Source organism: Pteropus alecto, unplaced genomic scaffold (assembly GCF_000325575.1).
Source record: "Pteropus alecto unplaced genomic scaffold, ASM32557v1 scaffold177, whole genome shotgun sequence".
Classification (NCBI taxonomy): Eukaryota; Metazoa; Chordata; class Mammalia; order Chiroptera; family Pteropodidae; genus Pteropus; species Pteropus alecto.
In genome coordinates this window covers 236,536-248,450 of record NW_006442207.1, presented here as the reverse complement: position 1 = coordinate 248,450, position 11,915 = coordinate 236,536, and the positions used below count along the sequence as shown (strand labels likewise).

At 51.8% G+C, this 11,915-nt stretch overlaps 1 protein-coding gene across 1 annotated transcript in view; it reads left to right on the top strand.

Moving 5' to 3' along the window:
* BAG3 (BCL2 associated athanogene 3) overlaps positions 1–10,586 on the top strand; it is a 23,645-nt gene extending 13,059 nt beyond the window's left edge. Inside the window, exons 3-5 of the mRNA XM_025039135.1 lie at positions 4,457–4,783; positions 6,183–6,584; positions 9,232–10,586. Of these exons, the coding sequence (XP_024894903.1) occupies positions 4,457–4,783; positions 6,183–6,584; positions 9,232–10,050 (1,548 nt within the window). The 3' untranslated portion in view covers positions 10,051–10,586. The remainder of the gene's footprint in view (positions 1–4,456; positions 4,784–6,182; positions 6,585–9,231) is intronic.
* The last annotated feature ends 1,329 nt before the right edge of the window (positions 10,587–11,915 follow it).

The window sequence follows — 11,915 nt, the reverse complement described above, 5'->3', positions numbered from 1 at the left end:
AACCAGACTGTTGGGGCTGGGCTCAGAGCCTGCGTTTCTTTGCATTTCCCGGGTGCTCCTTAGAGTCTGTGAACCACTGCTTCGTGGAACATCGGGGCCGCCCCTTCATTTTACAGTGGAGGAAGCTGACGTCCAGAGAGGGCACGTGAACTGCTTACGTAGCACACCTAGTTAGGGCAGAGCCAGGGTTAAGACCAAGTGCAATCTCTCCACGTCTCCCAGCTGTCTCTTTAGCACACACGTAGTCATTAAAAACCGGTGGTGAAGTTTACATGTGCTGTTGGGCACACAAAGGGCTCACCCAGGCTCAGAACCTGACCCCAGGCTTCTCTAAGAATATCTTGTACTTAACATGGCAGCTTTTGGCTCATCTGGGGTAATTTTTCCTGCTTTTTATCCTGGCTGTCTCATGGAGTTGTTTGGCTCTGAGACGCCTCGGGAATTTAGTGCAGTGCACAAACAACAGAGAAGAATTAACCAGTTCATTTTGTACGTTAATGCAGTGAGATAAGCAGCGAAGCCAGGATGCTGGCCGTCTCCTAACTGGGTTTTGTATGTATGTTGTCTTTGGCCAAAGATAAGGATAGTGAGCTGAAGTGCACTGGAAAATAATTCCTGTAATGGCATCATCACTCCTTAAGAAGCTACAGGCAGGCCATGACGAGGGAGGGGACAAGGATCGGCAGTCGTCTGCTTGGTCACTGATGGTACCCGGTCCCTATCAAGTGACCACATAGAATAACCCCAGAGACATGGGGTCCCCATTGAAGTGAGAAGGGGGCAGATAGTGAGTCTTCTGTGAAACACGCTGGTGTAACCAATAGGCTTTTTCTGGACTTGTGCTTGAACTTGAAGACAATTCTTATGGGACTGACGAGACGTGTTCTAGTCATAGTCTAGAAGGATCATAAATATTACACATTTTAAAACTTAATTTAAAAATATTTTTTTTATTAGATTGTGATGAAAACATCATAGATGGTAGAAAGGACAATTTAATTGGACTCTTTCGGGTGGTGCTTTGTACTTGATAAAAACCGAGGCACTTGCTGTTGACGGGGCTCTAACAATAGCAGAGTAGAAGCATGAGAAGGTGGTGTCCGCATTCCCGGTACAGACCTTGTTATAGGTGGGAGTTTCATTTTGAGTTTAAGTTATTCATTCATGTGTGTTTAGTTGTCAGTTATGTAAAATGGGTGTGGGCTTACCTAAAGCCATGTTTTTCTAAACAAAACCCCACGAGAGTGGAAGGGGAGCCTGCTTCCTTTCAGATGTGAGGCTCATGAAGAAATGCGTGGGTTTTTATTAAATGGCATAAATGGGGCATTAATTCACATGGATCCAGGACTGCAGGAGGAATAGCTCCTGAGCCGCCCTTAACCAGCCCTGCCTTCCAGCACCGTTTTCTAGTCAACCCCAGACTCAGAGCTCAGGTCTCGGCCCCCTCCCCCCCTCCTCCTCCTGTCCTGCCAGCCACAGCGGCCTTTTCGTTCCTTCTTGTCCTGGGCCACCCTTCCTTTCCACGCCCTTGTCCCCTCACTTTCGTACTCTCATTCCCGACTTCTCTCATTTCCCGACGTGTCCTAGTTTCTCCTTTCAATTCTTCCCGCCTTGGCGAGGTGCGTTGTCAGCGACTCCCAGGACAGTGGACGTGGGCCTCACTGCATCCTGGCCCTCTGGGCCCCCAGTGTTATCTTCTTCAGCTCAGCTCTTACCTTCGAGTGCCACCCACTTACCCACTGCTACTCTGACACCCGGACCCCTGCCCGTAGTGACCACATGCTGTCCTCCACTGACCCCAGCGTGCACTTCTCCCAAGATCGGCTCTAATAGTGGCTTCAGGAGGCAGTCTCTGCTGTCGCAGCCCCTCTGGCAGGCAGAATTACTCTTCCTCCCTTCCTCTTCCCCTCCTTCCTTCCTCTTCCTCCCCTTTTCTCTTTCACTCGAGGTACGAAGTACATGCAGTGAGGTGCAGAAAAAGCACAGTTCTTGGCAGGCTAGCTCCAGCGCTTTCTGATCCAGGGGCTTCCCCAAGGAGGAGCTAGGCCACAGCCAGGCCTCTAAGGCTCCAGGCCCTGGGCGGTTTGCAGCTGGAGGCAGAGCCAAGAGCCAGCTGTTGTGGGGGCTGTGGGGTTAGCAGCCCTCATCTGTGAAAACCAGACAGTGCGGGTCGAAGGTGGCAGGGAGTGGGCATTTGGGGGTTCCAGAGAAGTTCATAGGTCGATAGATTTGTACACAGGTGTCCATCTGTTTACCACTGCCCAGGAAAAGGGAGAGAACCTTTCCATCCCCTCCAGGGTGTTTTGAGGACCTTCCCTATCACTGCCATGTCCTTGGGGGGGTCGCCGCCATTCCGATTCCAGGCACTATTGGTTAACTTTGTCCTTCACTTTTGATTCTTTCCACACTTTGGGGCCTGAGTAGCACAGTCATGTGCCTGTTTAGGGAGGGAATGCACGTGAGTTTCGGCCTGGGCACCCCTCTTGATGTGCTCATAAACCCTCACAGGCTGTGAGGCGGGTGTTGCTAGCTCCATGTTCTGGATAAGGGGAGGAGGGCTCACAGAAGTCAGGAGAATTCTCCCAGAACTGTGACCGATGGAGGTCAGAATGAACTTGCAGCCTGTCTAGCAGAGCCCTGTCTTAGCTGGAAAAACCCACGCGTCTCCCCATCCACAGGGCCTCCCGTGCTTTCCAGGTAGTTGTGCTTCCTGTTTGTGTCATGCAGCCTTAAACCTCCTTGTCAAAGGCCCCTGGTTGGCAGGGATTGTGCTGGTTTGGTCACCGCATTATACCCAGCACCTCTGTAGCAAGATGGTCCCCAGAAGGTAGTCAGTGGATGAGGACTCACTAGCTGCTCAGCTCCGTGGCCTGAGGCCTCTGAGTGTGGCTGGGGGAAGCAGTGACCCTGGGCAGCCAGCAGAGACGCCCCTGCTTGAGCCTGGAGGAAGGGTGCCCAGTGAATGGGTAAGATGCCCAGGCAGTCGGTGCGTTGAGGAGTCAGCACCAGGGTTTCTTCGGTGCTGCTTGCTTGCTGCCTCCCTTTTGGTGCCTGTCTCACGGCAAGAATTTGGTTCTGAATGTGAAGCCTGGACCCACTCCCTGCTCTTGGGTGACCTCAGAGTTGAGCAGGCAAAAATAATGCAGCCTCCCTGAGCACGTGGGCATTCTAATCTGAGAGTCCCTGTTTGTTGGTGTCCCCAAGGACACAGTGACACCCTTGCCTCTCCTGTGTGCCGGAGGCCCTCTGGGCAGGGGCTCAGCGGGAGGGAAGCAGTCCTTTACTCAGAAAGGGCTGAATTCCAGGGTCAGCCGCCCGGTGACCTCAGATGCAGAGGCATGGCGAAATCACAGTGGTCCATCCCTCAAAATGCGAACCGGCCCTCAGCCTCCCTTGAAGTGGGACTGGCATCCCGCACGCTCCTCAGCCTCTGGCTCTTAGTGGCGGTTCAGAGAGCTGACTCCTGAGGGAGGGATTGCTCTCCTTCTTAGTCGTCGATCCGCCCAGATGTGTGTGGGTGGCACGGATCCACAGCCGCCTTCCTGTGCAAGGACCCTCTCGTACCGAGGAAATGGCACCGAAAGCCTGGGGGTGTCCCTGGTTTCGGTTGCCTCTGCTTGGTGAGAAATGACATTGCTTGGTGAGTGACGGGCCAGCCTTGTCATCTGAAACAAGATCTCTCTGTGTGGTACATCTGGAACTTGGCCTTCTCAAGGGCCCCAAAATAGCCAGGCCACTGAAGGGAGAACTTCGTGAGAGGACACTGAGGGACCCCAGCCACTCCTCGCCGAGCAGGCCTTCTTGCCATCAGAAATGTAGCACAGCTAATCCCTGGGTTTTGTTCTCGTTCTGTGCTGCTTCTACATCCCTCGCGTGGCCCCCTTTCTTGCAGCGCGTTGTGAAAACACTCCTGGGGTGGGGGGGCTCTCCCTGCCACCCCTTCTCTGCAGAGATTTCCGCTCTGTGGCCTGGGTTTGGGGCCACACGGCTCTGCGTTATTAGGAAACGGGGGGACCTTTCAGGAAGCAGAGCAGCTGGCTATGATTTAGTGTGTTGTAAGCGAATCCTCCTTGCCCCTCCTGATTTGGGTCTCTGAAGACTTGGGAGACAGTCGGTGGCGGTCTCTGTTGCTTGGTTGTCACCCAGATAAAAGACGTGTCTTCCCAGTGTCAGAAACTGAGACCTCTCTCGTGCTCAGCAGATAACTTCGGCTCACCTGTTTTCTCTCGAGGCCCCTAATTCTTAACCTGCTGGCCGGACAGCAGCCTTGGCAGGGGAGGGGGCGTCTGGCAGGAGCAGGGAGGCGGCTGTGTTCCCTGTGCCCGCCATGCTGCCTGACACTGGGCGGCCCAGAATCACTGGCAAATGGGAGTGCTGAGTACCATGCCTTTTCCTCCTCAGAGGTGTATCCTTCCCAGCTTCTAACCAGTCTGTGTTTCTCCTGTTTTTATTTTAGGAAACTCCGTCCTCTGCAAATGGCCCTTCCCGGGAGGGCTCCTGGCTGCTGCCCACTAGGGAAGGCCACGCCGTGTACCCCCAGCTCCGGCCTGGCTACATCCCCATCCCTGTCCTCCACGAAGGCGCCGAGAGCCGGCAGCCGCACCCTGTCTTTGCCTCTGCCCAGCCCGGGACGCAGCGATTCCGAACCGAGGCAGCTGCGACAGCTCCTCAGAGGTGCCAGTCACCTCTGCGGGGTGTGGCAGAAGCCAGCCAGCCAGATAAACAGTGCGGACAGGCGGGAGCAGCTGTGGCCGCCCAGCCCCCAGCCTCCCACAGACCCGAGGTGAGGAGAGGCCTGGCGCTCGGGCCTGTGGGTGTGACCGGGGAGCCCAGACCTGATGCCTACGCCCTGGGCCAGGCACCCGATGAAATGCAGGGCATCTGGGCCTGGCCTGCAGCGTCAGAGGTCACCCAACAAAGACAGCTCAATAGCCCCACATTGTCCCCTAGCGTTTCACAGGTGTGTTTTTCAGGTGGGCAAGGATCATGGCTTATTTCTATAGTTAAGTAATTGGAGCTCAGAAGGGTAAACAGCTTGATCGGAATTCATAAAGGACGTGGCATCGCTGGGGCGAGAAGCCTGGCCTCTGGCTCCTGAGCTGAGGCTCTTTATTCCCACCGGGCTTTCTGTCTCAGAAACAGAGATACTGTGTGTTGTTTCCTCACGTTTAGAGTCTGTGGATGAGTATTAACTGCTTGGAGCTATACTGATACGAAAACGAGACAGCATACCTGCCCTCACAGTGTCCCACAGTTTAAACAAAAATCCGAAATACAGAGTCAGGAAGGCAGTTGCTTAATGATAGGATTTTAAGCCTGAAGCCAACACTTCAGTGCACTAATGTCTGAAAAATAGTTCTTAGTCTGGTCCGTAGCCGAGATTCGAGGGCCAGTGGACCCCAGCGGGCTTCCTGAGCAGTGAGCCCGTGTGGTCTTCCTGTCTAGACCATTTCGTTGTGTCCACTGGCACAGCTCCCCACTCCCCGTCTGCCCCCAGGGCTGGGATTGCCCCCCTCGGCCCCATCCTGGATGTTGGCTTCACTGTCTGCCTGGGGGCAAAACATCACAGTTGATGTGGGACTCTAGGAGGCTCCTGTCCTCCTTGGAGAAGCAGTGCCTGTACTTGGAATGTTTTCGTTCTAAAAGTCAACTGTGACACATCCGTCAGAGAAATCTTAACACATTTGAGCCAGCAGGGCCCATAGAAGCCAGCCGGGGAAACACCATCCTGGTTTTCTAGGTGGTCCGGGGGAAAGGGGCCTGGCCTGCCTCAGGTCACGCAGGGGACGCAGCTCCCAGTACCCAGCGTAGTTCTCTGTAGATTAGCAGGAAAAGGGTTAAGGAAGAAGGAAATAAAGTGACATGTGACAAATGCAGTGTGTTTAGCAGTTCTGGTTGGTGGCAGTTGTGCTAAAGCACACACACAGGTGGTTTTACTTAACCTTCAGGTCAGCCCAGCGAGGGAGAGGGTGCTCTTCCCTAGGGAGAGCTGGTAAGAATCTGAACCCAGGCCTCCTGACTCCAGAGCACCCCATCCTAACACTTCAGTTTGAAAACGGAAAGGCTCAGAGATGGGAGGTCCTTAAACCTTTTGCCCTGAGCAGGCACCTAACGGAGGTGGGGTCGGAGTGCCAGGCGCAGGTCATTCATGGGGCCGTGCCTCTACCTTCTGTGTCTTGCAGCGATCCCAGTCTCCGGCAGCCTCAGACTGCTCGTCTTCGTCGTCCTCGGCCAGCCTGCCCTCCTCTGGCAGGAGCAGCCTAGGCAGTCACCAGCTCCCCCGGGGATACATCCCCATCCCTGTGATACATGAGCAGAACGTCACCCGGCCGGCGGCCCAGCCTTCCTTCCACCAAGCCCAGAAGACGCACTACCCAGCACAGCAGAGCGAATACCAGACCCACCAGCCTGTGTACCACAAGATCCAGGGGGATGACTGGGAGCCTCGGCCCCTGCGGGCAGCATCCCCGTTCCGTTCACCGGTCCTGGGCGCATCCAGCCGGGAGGGCTCTCCAGCCAGAGGCAGCACGCCGGTGCACTCCCCATCGCCCCTGCGTGTGCACTCCATGGCCGACAGGCCTCAGGTATGAGTCGGTGTCGGCAGGCCGGCCACGGTGGCATCTCCTCTGTGCAGGTGCCCTGGGGTCCCTGTCAGCCTTCCCTAGATTACATGTGCTCGATGAGGGAAAGTCAGATCCTGGACACGGCTGGCCATTGGCAGAAACGCGAGACCTGGGCTCATCGTAAACCCTCCGCACCTTCTACAGCTTCTGCTCAGTTTTTATCGCAGAAGCCCAGGGGCAGCTCAACCACCATGTGGGAAACTGTGGGCAGAGTGCAGCATCACTCACACACCTAGGGTCGAGGCATCTTAGTGCCCACCTCTCGGGGCGCTTGTAAACCCCTCCACACCCCAGCGTGTCTCTGGTCTTCCAGGCAGCGATCTCCTTCCTCCCTGATACCCCTTCTCCACCCTGTAAGCCCGTTCTGTCATCCCGCCTTCGTGCCTTTGCTCCTGCCGAACCCGCTCCCTGAAATGCCTTCGCAGTCTGAGTTCTCCCATCTTCCTGCAGCAAGCCAGTCTCACCTCTTTCGTGAAGCCCACTCATCTTTCTCATGGTGCCTTGTGAGCCCCTTAGAGTTCAGCATGTGATGATTCTGTGCATTTCAAAAGTGTCGTTCATCTTGTCTCTTCAGCTTGGCTCTGAGCTCGGTGACATACACCACGCCTTATACCTTCTCCTCCTCCGTGGTGGTGGACCATATTGCCTGGCCGATGAACCGGCCTGCTCATCCTTCAGTGGAGTTGAGGGGCGCTGGCTTCTGGAGGAAGAGGAGGACATCCAGCCTTAGCAGCTTGTAGCTCAGCAGCAGAGCATTCAGCAGCCCTGGGCCCCCTCTGGCTGCGACTTGAGCAGCCGAATTAATTCTCTGCCAGTTCTTAGATGGAAGTTCCCCATAAACAAATGCAGTGTATCTTCATACTACAAATGGTGACCCTATCCAGAGCCCTGGAACAGAGCACCCACCTTTTGTTTTTATTTTTTAAGCTTTTTTGAGCATCTTACAGAACTGTTGTAGGAATTTTACAAAGAAGTCCAGGACACCCTTCAGCCAGATTCACTGTCAACATTTTGCCACGTTTGCTTTGTCATTTCTTCTCTCTATATATATTATCTCTATGTTTTAATTGTTTGAGATTTCATTGGAGATGTCATGCCCCTTTACGCATAACTACTTCAGTAAATATTTTCCTAAGAGAAGGACTTTTCGTTCATAACCACAGTAGAATTATCAGATTTGGGAAATTTAACATTCTTACAACATTATCATCTAATACGCAGGCCATTTTTAAATCTCCTTTGTGGTCACTTCCCTGTTCCAGGATCTATTCTCGGGTCATGAGCACTGCACTGGGATGTCATTTCTTTTTAGTCCCCTTTAATCAGGAGCACTTTCTTTGCTTTCATGACCGTGACAGTGTTGAAGAGTAAAGCCATGGAGCACCCCTCTTAAGTGTTTCTAAGTCACATCTTTCCCAGCCTTTGTTTTAAAACCCCAACGGGGGAGACGCGTGGCTGGTTCATGAATGGTGGGAGCCAAGGTTGGGGATGCCTGGGTTGGTGAGAGAGGTTCGGTGGACAAGGAGGTTGCTGAGTGTCTACTCAGTCCTCGGGCCCTGTGGCCCTAGGAAAGTGGAGCCCCCCGTTGGCAGGGCTGGTGATGTTTCCCCTCGTACAGTTTCTGTAATCAGTGAAATAGTATTTCACTCTGTCTCCACGCCCCTTAACCGTGTTTGTTAGCGCTGGGCTTCCTTTGTAGCTTGTCGAAAGGTCCCTTCTTGGGGGCTTGCAAGGATTTGACCTAACCAAATTTTGTAGTGGAACTTAGTATTTTAAATTGAGGATACTTTAGAAATAATGTAGTCCAATTCTTATTTCCAAGTTGAAATTTGGGTGTGAGAATTTTAGGGGGTTTTAGACATTCACCTAAATATAGGAGTCAAAAGATTTTGGTTTTAAGCATAGCTCATTTAAAAAAATATGACTCTAGCTTATAGTTACATTAAAGGGTATCTCAGCCTGTGCAGCTAGAAATCAGTGCAGAGATGCGGAGCTGAGTGCTAGCTCCGGCACAGATGCGCCCAGCAAAATTCTTACAGGGTTACCTGTTTGGGGCATCTTGCTTATTCTCAAAACATAATCAGTCTGGTGAGAAACCAATAGGTTATCATAGGTTTAAAAAAAAAAATTATAACTTTTCTGAAACAGGAGATGCAACAGGAGATCACACCCTGAACCAAGACCGTCCACACAGTGTAAGGAAGGGGACAGGTGGCAGTTATTCCTTCACGGCTGTGTCATCCCAGAGTCTTGAGTCACCCAAGGCTTGGCTTTGAGCTAAACTAGCTCAGCAGTCAGCATGAATTTTTGGTACTTTGGTTTTTGAAAATTATATTGGTTTTCTTTTTATTGCCCTAAGAATACCATCTACCGAAAAATCCACTGAGGTAACAGACCAAGCATAACAAACGGTTTGGTCACATATGTGATTAGTGTATTTTAATTTTACAATAGCTGTCGGTTGACTTTGAAAATCTCTTTTATACCATTAAACTTAAAAAAAGCTATTTCCCATTTTTTTCTTATCAGTACTGTACTAACTACAAACAACTTTCTGTGACTCTCAACCCATTATTAAAAATATCTTTGTGTCTTTGCCTCTTCTCAGCAGCCCATGACCCATCGAGAATCTTCGACTGTTCCCCAGCCCGAAAACAAACCAGAAAGCAAACCAGGCCCAGGTGGACCAGAACTCCTTCCTGGACACATCCCGATACAAGTGATCCGGAAGGAGGCGGATGCCCAGCCCGTCGCCCAGAAGCCCCCACCTCCGTCGGAGAAGGTGGAAGTGAAGCTTTCTTCTGCTCCAGCTCCTTGTCCCCCTCCCAGCCCTGCCCCTTCTGCTGTCCCCTCAGCCCCCAAGAATGTGGCTGCAGAAGAGAGGGCAGCCCCCAGCCCTGCCCCTGCTGAAGCCACACCCCCAAAGCCCGGAGAAGCTGATGCGCCCCCAAAACATCCCGGTGTGCTGAAAGTGGAAGCTATCCTGGAAAAGGTGCAAGGGCTGGAGGAGGCCGTGGACAACTTTGAAGGCAAGAAGACAGACAAAAAGTACCTGATGATAGAAGAGTATTTGACCAAAGAGCTGCTGGCCCTGGATTCAGTAGACCCTGAGGGACGAGCCGATGTCCGTCAGGCCAGGAGAGATGGCGTCAGGAAGGTTCAGACCATCCTGGAAAAACTCGAACAGAAAGCAATAGATGTTCCAGGTCAAGTCCAGGTTTATGAACTCCAGCCCAGTTCCCTTGAAAGCGATCAGCCACTGCAGGAAATCATAGAGATGGGCGCCACGGTAGCAGACAAGAGTAAGAAAAGTGCCGGAAATGGAGAAGATCCCCAAACTGAAACCCAGCAGCCGGAAGCCAAAGCAGCAGCCACTCCAAACCCGAGCAGCACGACGGACACAGCTGGCGACCCAGCGGTGCCGTAGGCAGACCTGAGACTGGGAACTGACGGTGTGCTCTAGGGAATTCTAAGTTGCATGCATTTCAGGGACTTTAAATCTGTTGGATTTTACTATTCGTAGCAGCTTGGCACGCAGTAACCCGGGTGGAGGCAAAACAGTAATGGAGCTAAAAGGAAAATGATGCTTTTCTTCAGTATTCTGATTCTGTACAAATAAAGCAGTCGCTTGTTTCAGAAGTTTAACCCCATCGCTTGTTGTTCGGGGGCCTCCCCTGCATGGGCACCACATGTTAGCCATGGTTGTGAGCTGTCTTCCTGTCACTCTGGACTGGAGGAGATTTTTAGGGGGTAGATGGGGAGTCGATTTCTCATCACATAAGAAATATGAAACCCATTTTTCAGAAATGTTGCCATTTCAGTGAGATGATTTTCTTCATCTCGTAGCCAAAATATCTAACTTGAGATAGAATAAAATGTGTAAGAAGCCCTAGGAATATCTGTATGTTGGATGACTTTAGTGCTACATTTTAAAAAAAAAGAGAAAATAAAGAAATAATATGACTTAGTGTTTTTTGTGGTTTGTACAACTTCGAAGAGAATGGCAACATCGAGATCGTCTCTCGCTGGCTTCAGTAAAAATAAGTGGCCGACGCATTTATAAGCCTGCTCTGGGATTGGTACCATCTCTGCTGGCTCAGCTCATGAGAAAATGAGTCTTGGTGATTTTTCAACCTCAGACTGCAGCTAGATGCTGGGCGGACTCAGGGCTGTGAACCCAGGTAATGGGAATGTGTGTACTGCACCTCTTTAGACCGCCACGGCCAAGGTGCCACTTGGGCAGCATCTCTGCCCACCTGTCCTCGGGCCATCTGCAGGCCTCACCAAGGAGCTGAGACGGTTCAAAAGTGCACAGGGAAAGCCCTTCCCAGAATTGCCTGAGACCGGCCCAAGCTTTCCTTAGAGTCCAGGTCACTGGGGGTTGGGAACATGTTCTCAGAGTCTTGGGGTCATCTTTATCTGACACTTCTCTGAGTCATCAAACCAGTCCGGACCCAGGTTTATCTTCCCAGATTGGGTTCCTAGAAGCCATGGGGGTTAAGGGATGAGATGCACTTTGAAGCCACTGGGTGGAAGAAGAGCCTCTCTGTGCCAGCGTCTTTTAAGAGCTTGGGAAGGACCACAGCCCAGGACACGTGGAGATGGGCTAGGTTTTTCTTAACTGCTTGCCAAGTAAACCTGAAAATGGAAAGGGAGGGAGAGATGGGCCTGAGATCTTGGAACTCCCAGGGGCACGCTGACTTAAGAGCCCCGAGCTGAATGCCTCATGACTCTATCGGGTTTAATATTGGTGCCTGACGATGCTGCCCAAAAATACACACTGGTATAGTTGCCACTCTTAGCTTGCTGAGAAAGGTTGAAGTTATTCCGATGGGAATCTGCCAACATCATTCCTGGGTAAACTCATTTGGGGAGTATAAGCCGACTGCTAGAGACATGCCACAGATTCTGGAAACAAACACGTGCATGGGGAAAAGCCCACTGGACTACTTCTAAAGTGAACCAAAGATAAACAATGTGACCATTTCTTTCTGCAACTTGGGCCTCTATTCTCAGTGGACCACAACTTTAAGGCGCCTTGAGTGGTTACTGAATTAGGTTGATGTTATTTTTATCACTAAACATCTGTAGTAGCGCTTTGATGTCATTAGAATATTTCAGTCATCCAAATTAAATGACACATGGACATCAAGGCAGGAGTTCGCTGACCTGTGTCGGTGGTCCCTGGGCCTTGCAGCAGGCTACACTGTATAGGTAGCGTACGAATCCTATGAGAGTTTTCCTGTCTCCCAGAGAAAGTAAGTGACTTGGAACTAGTAAGTAATGGCACCT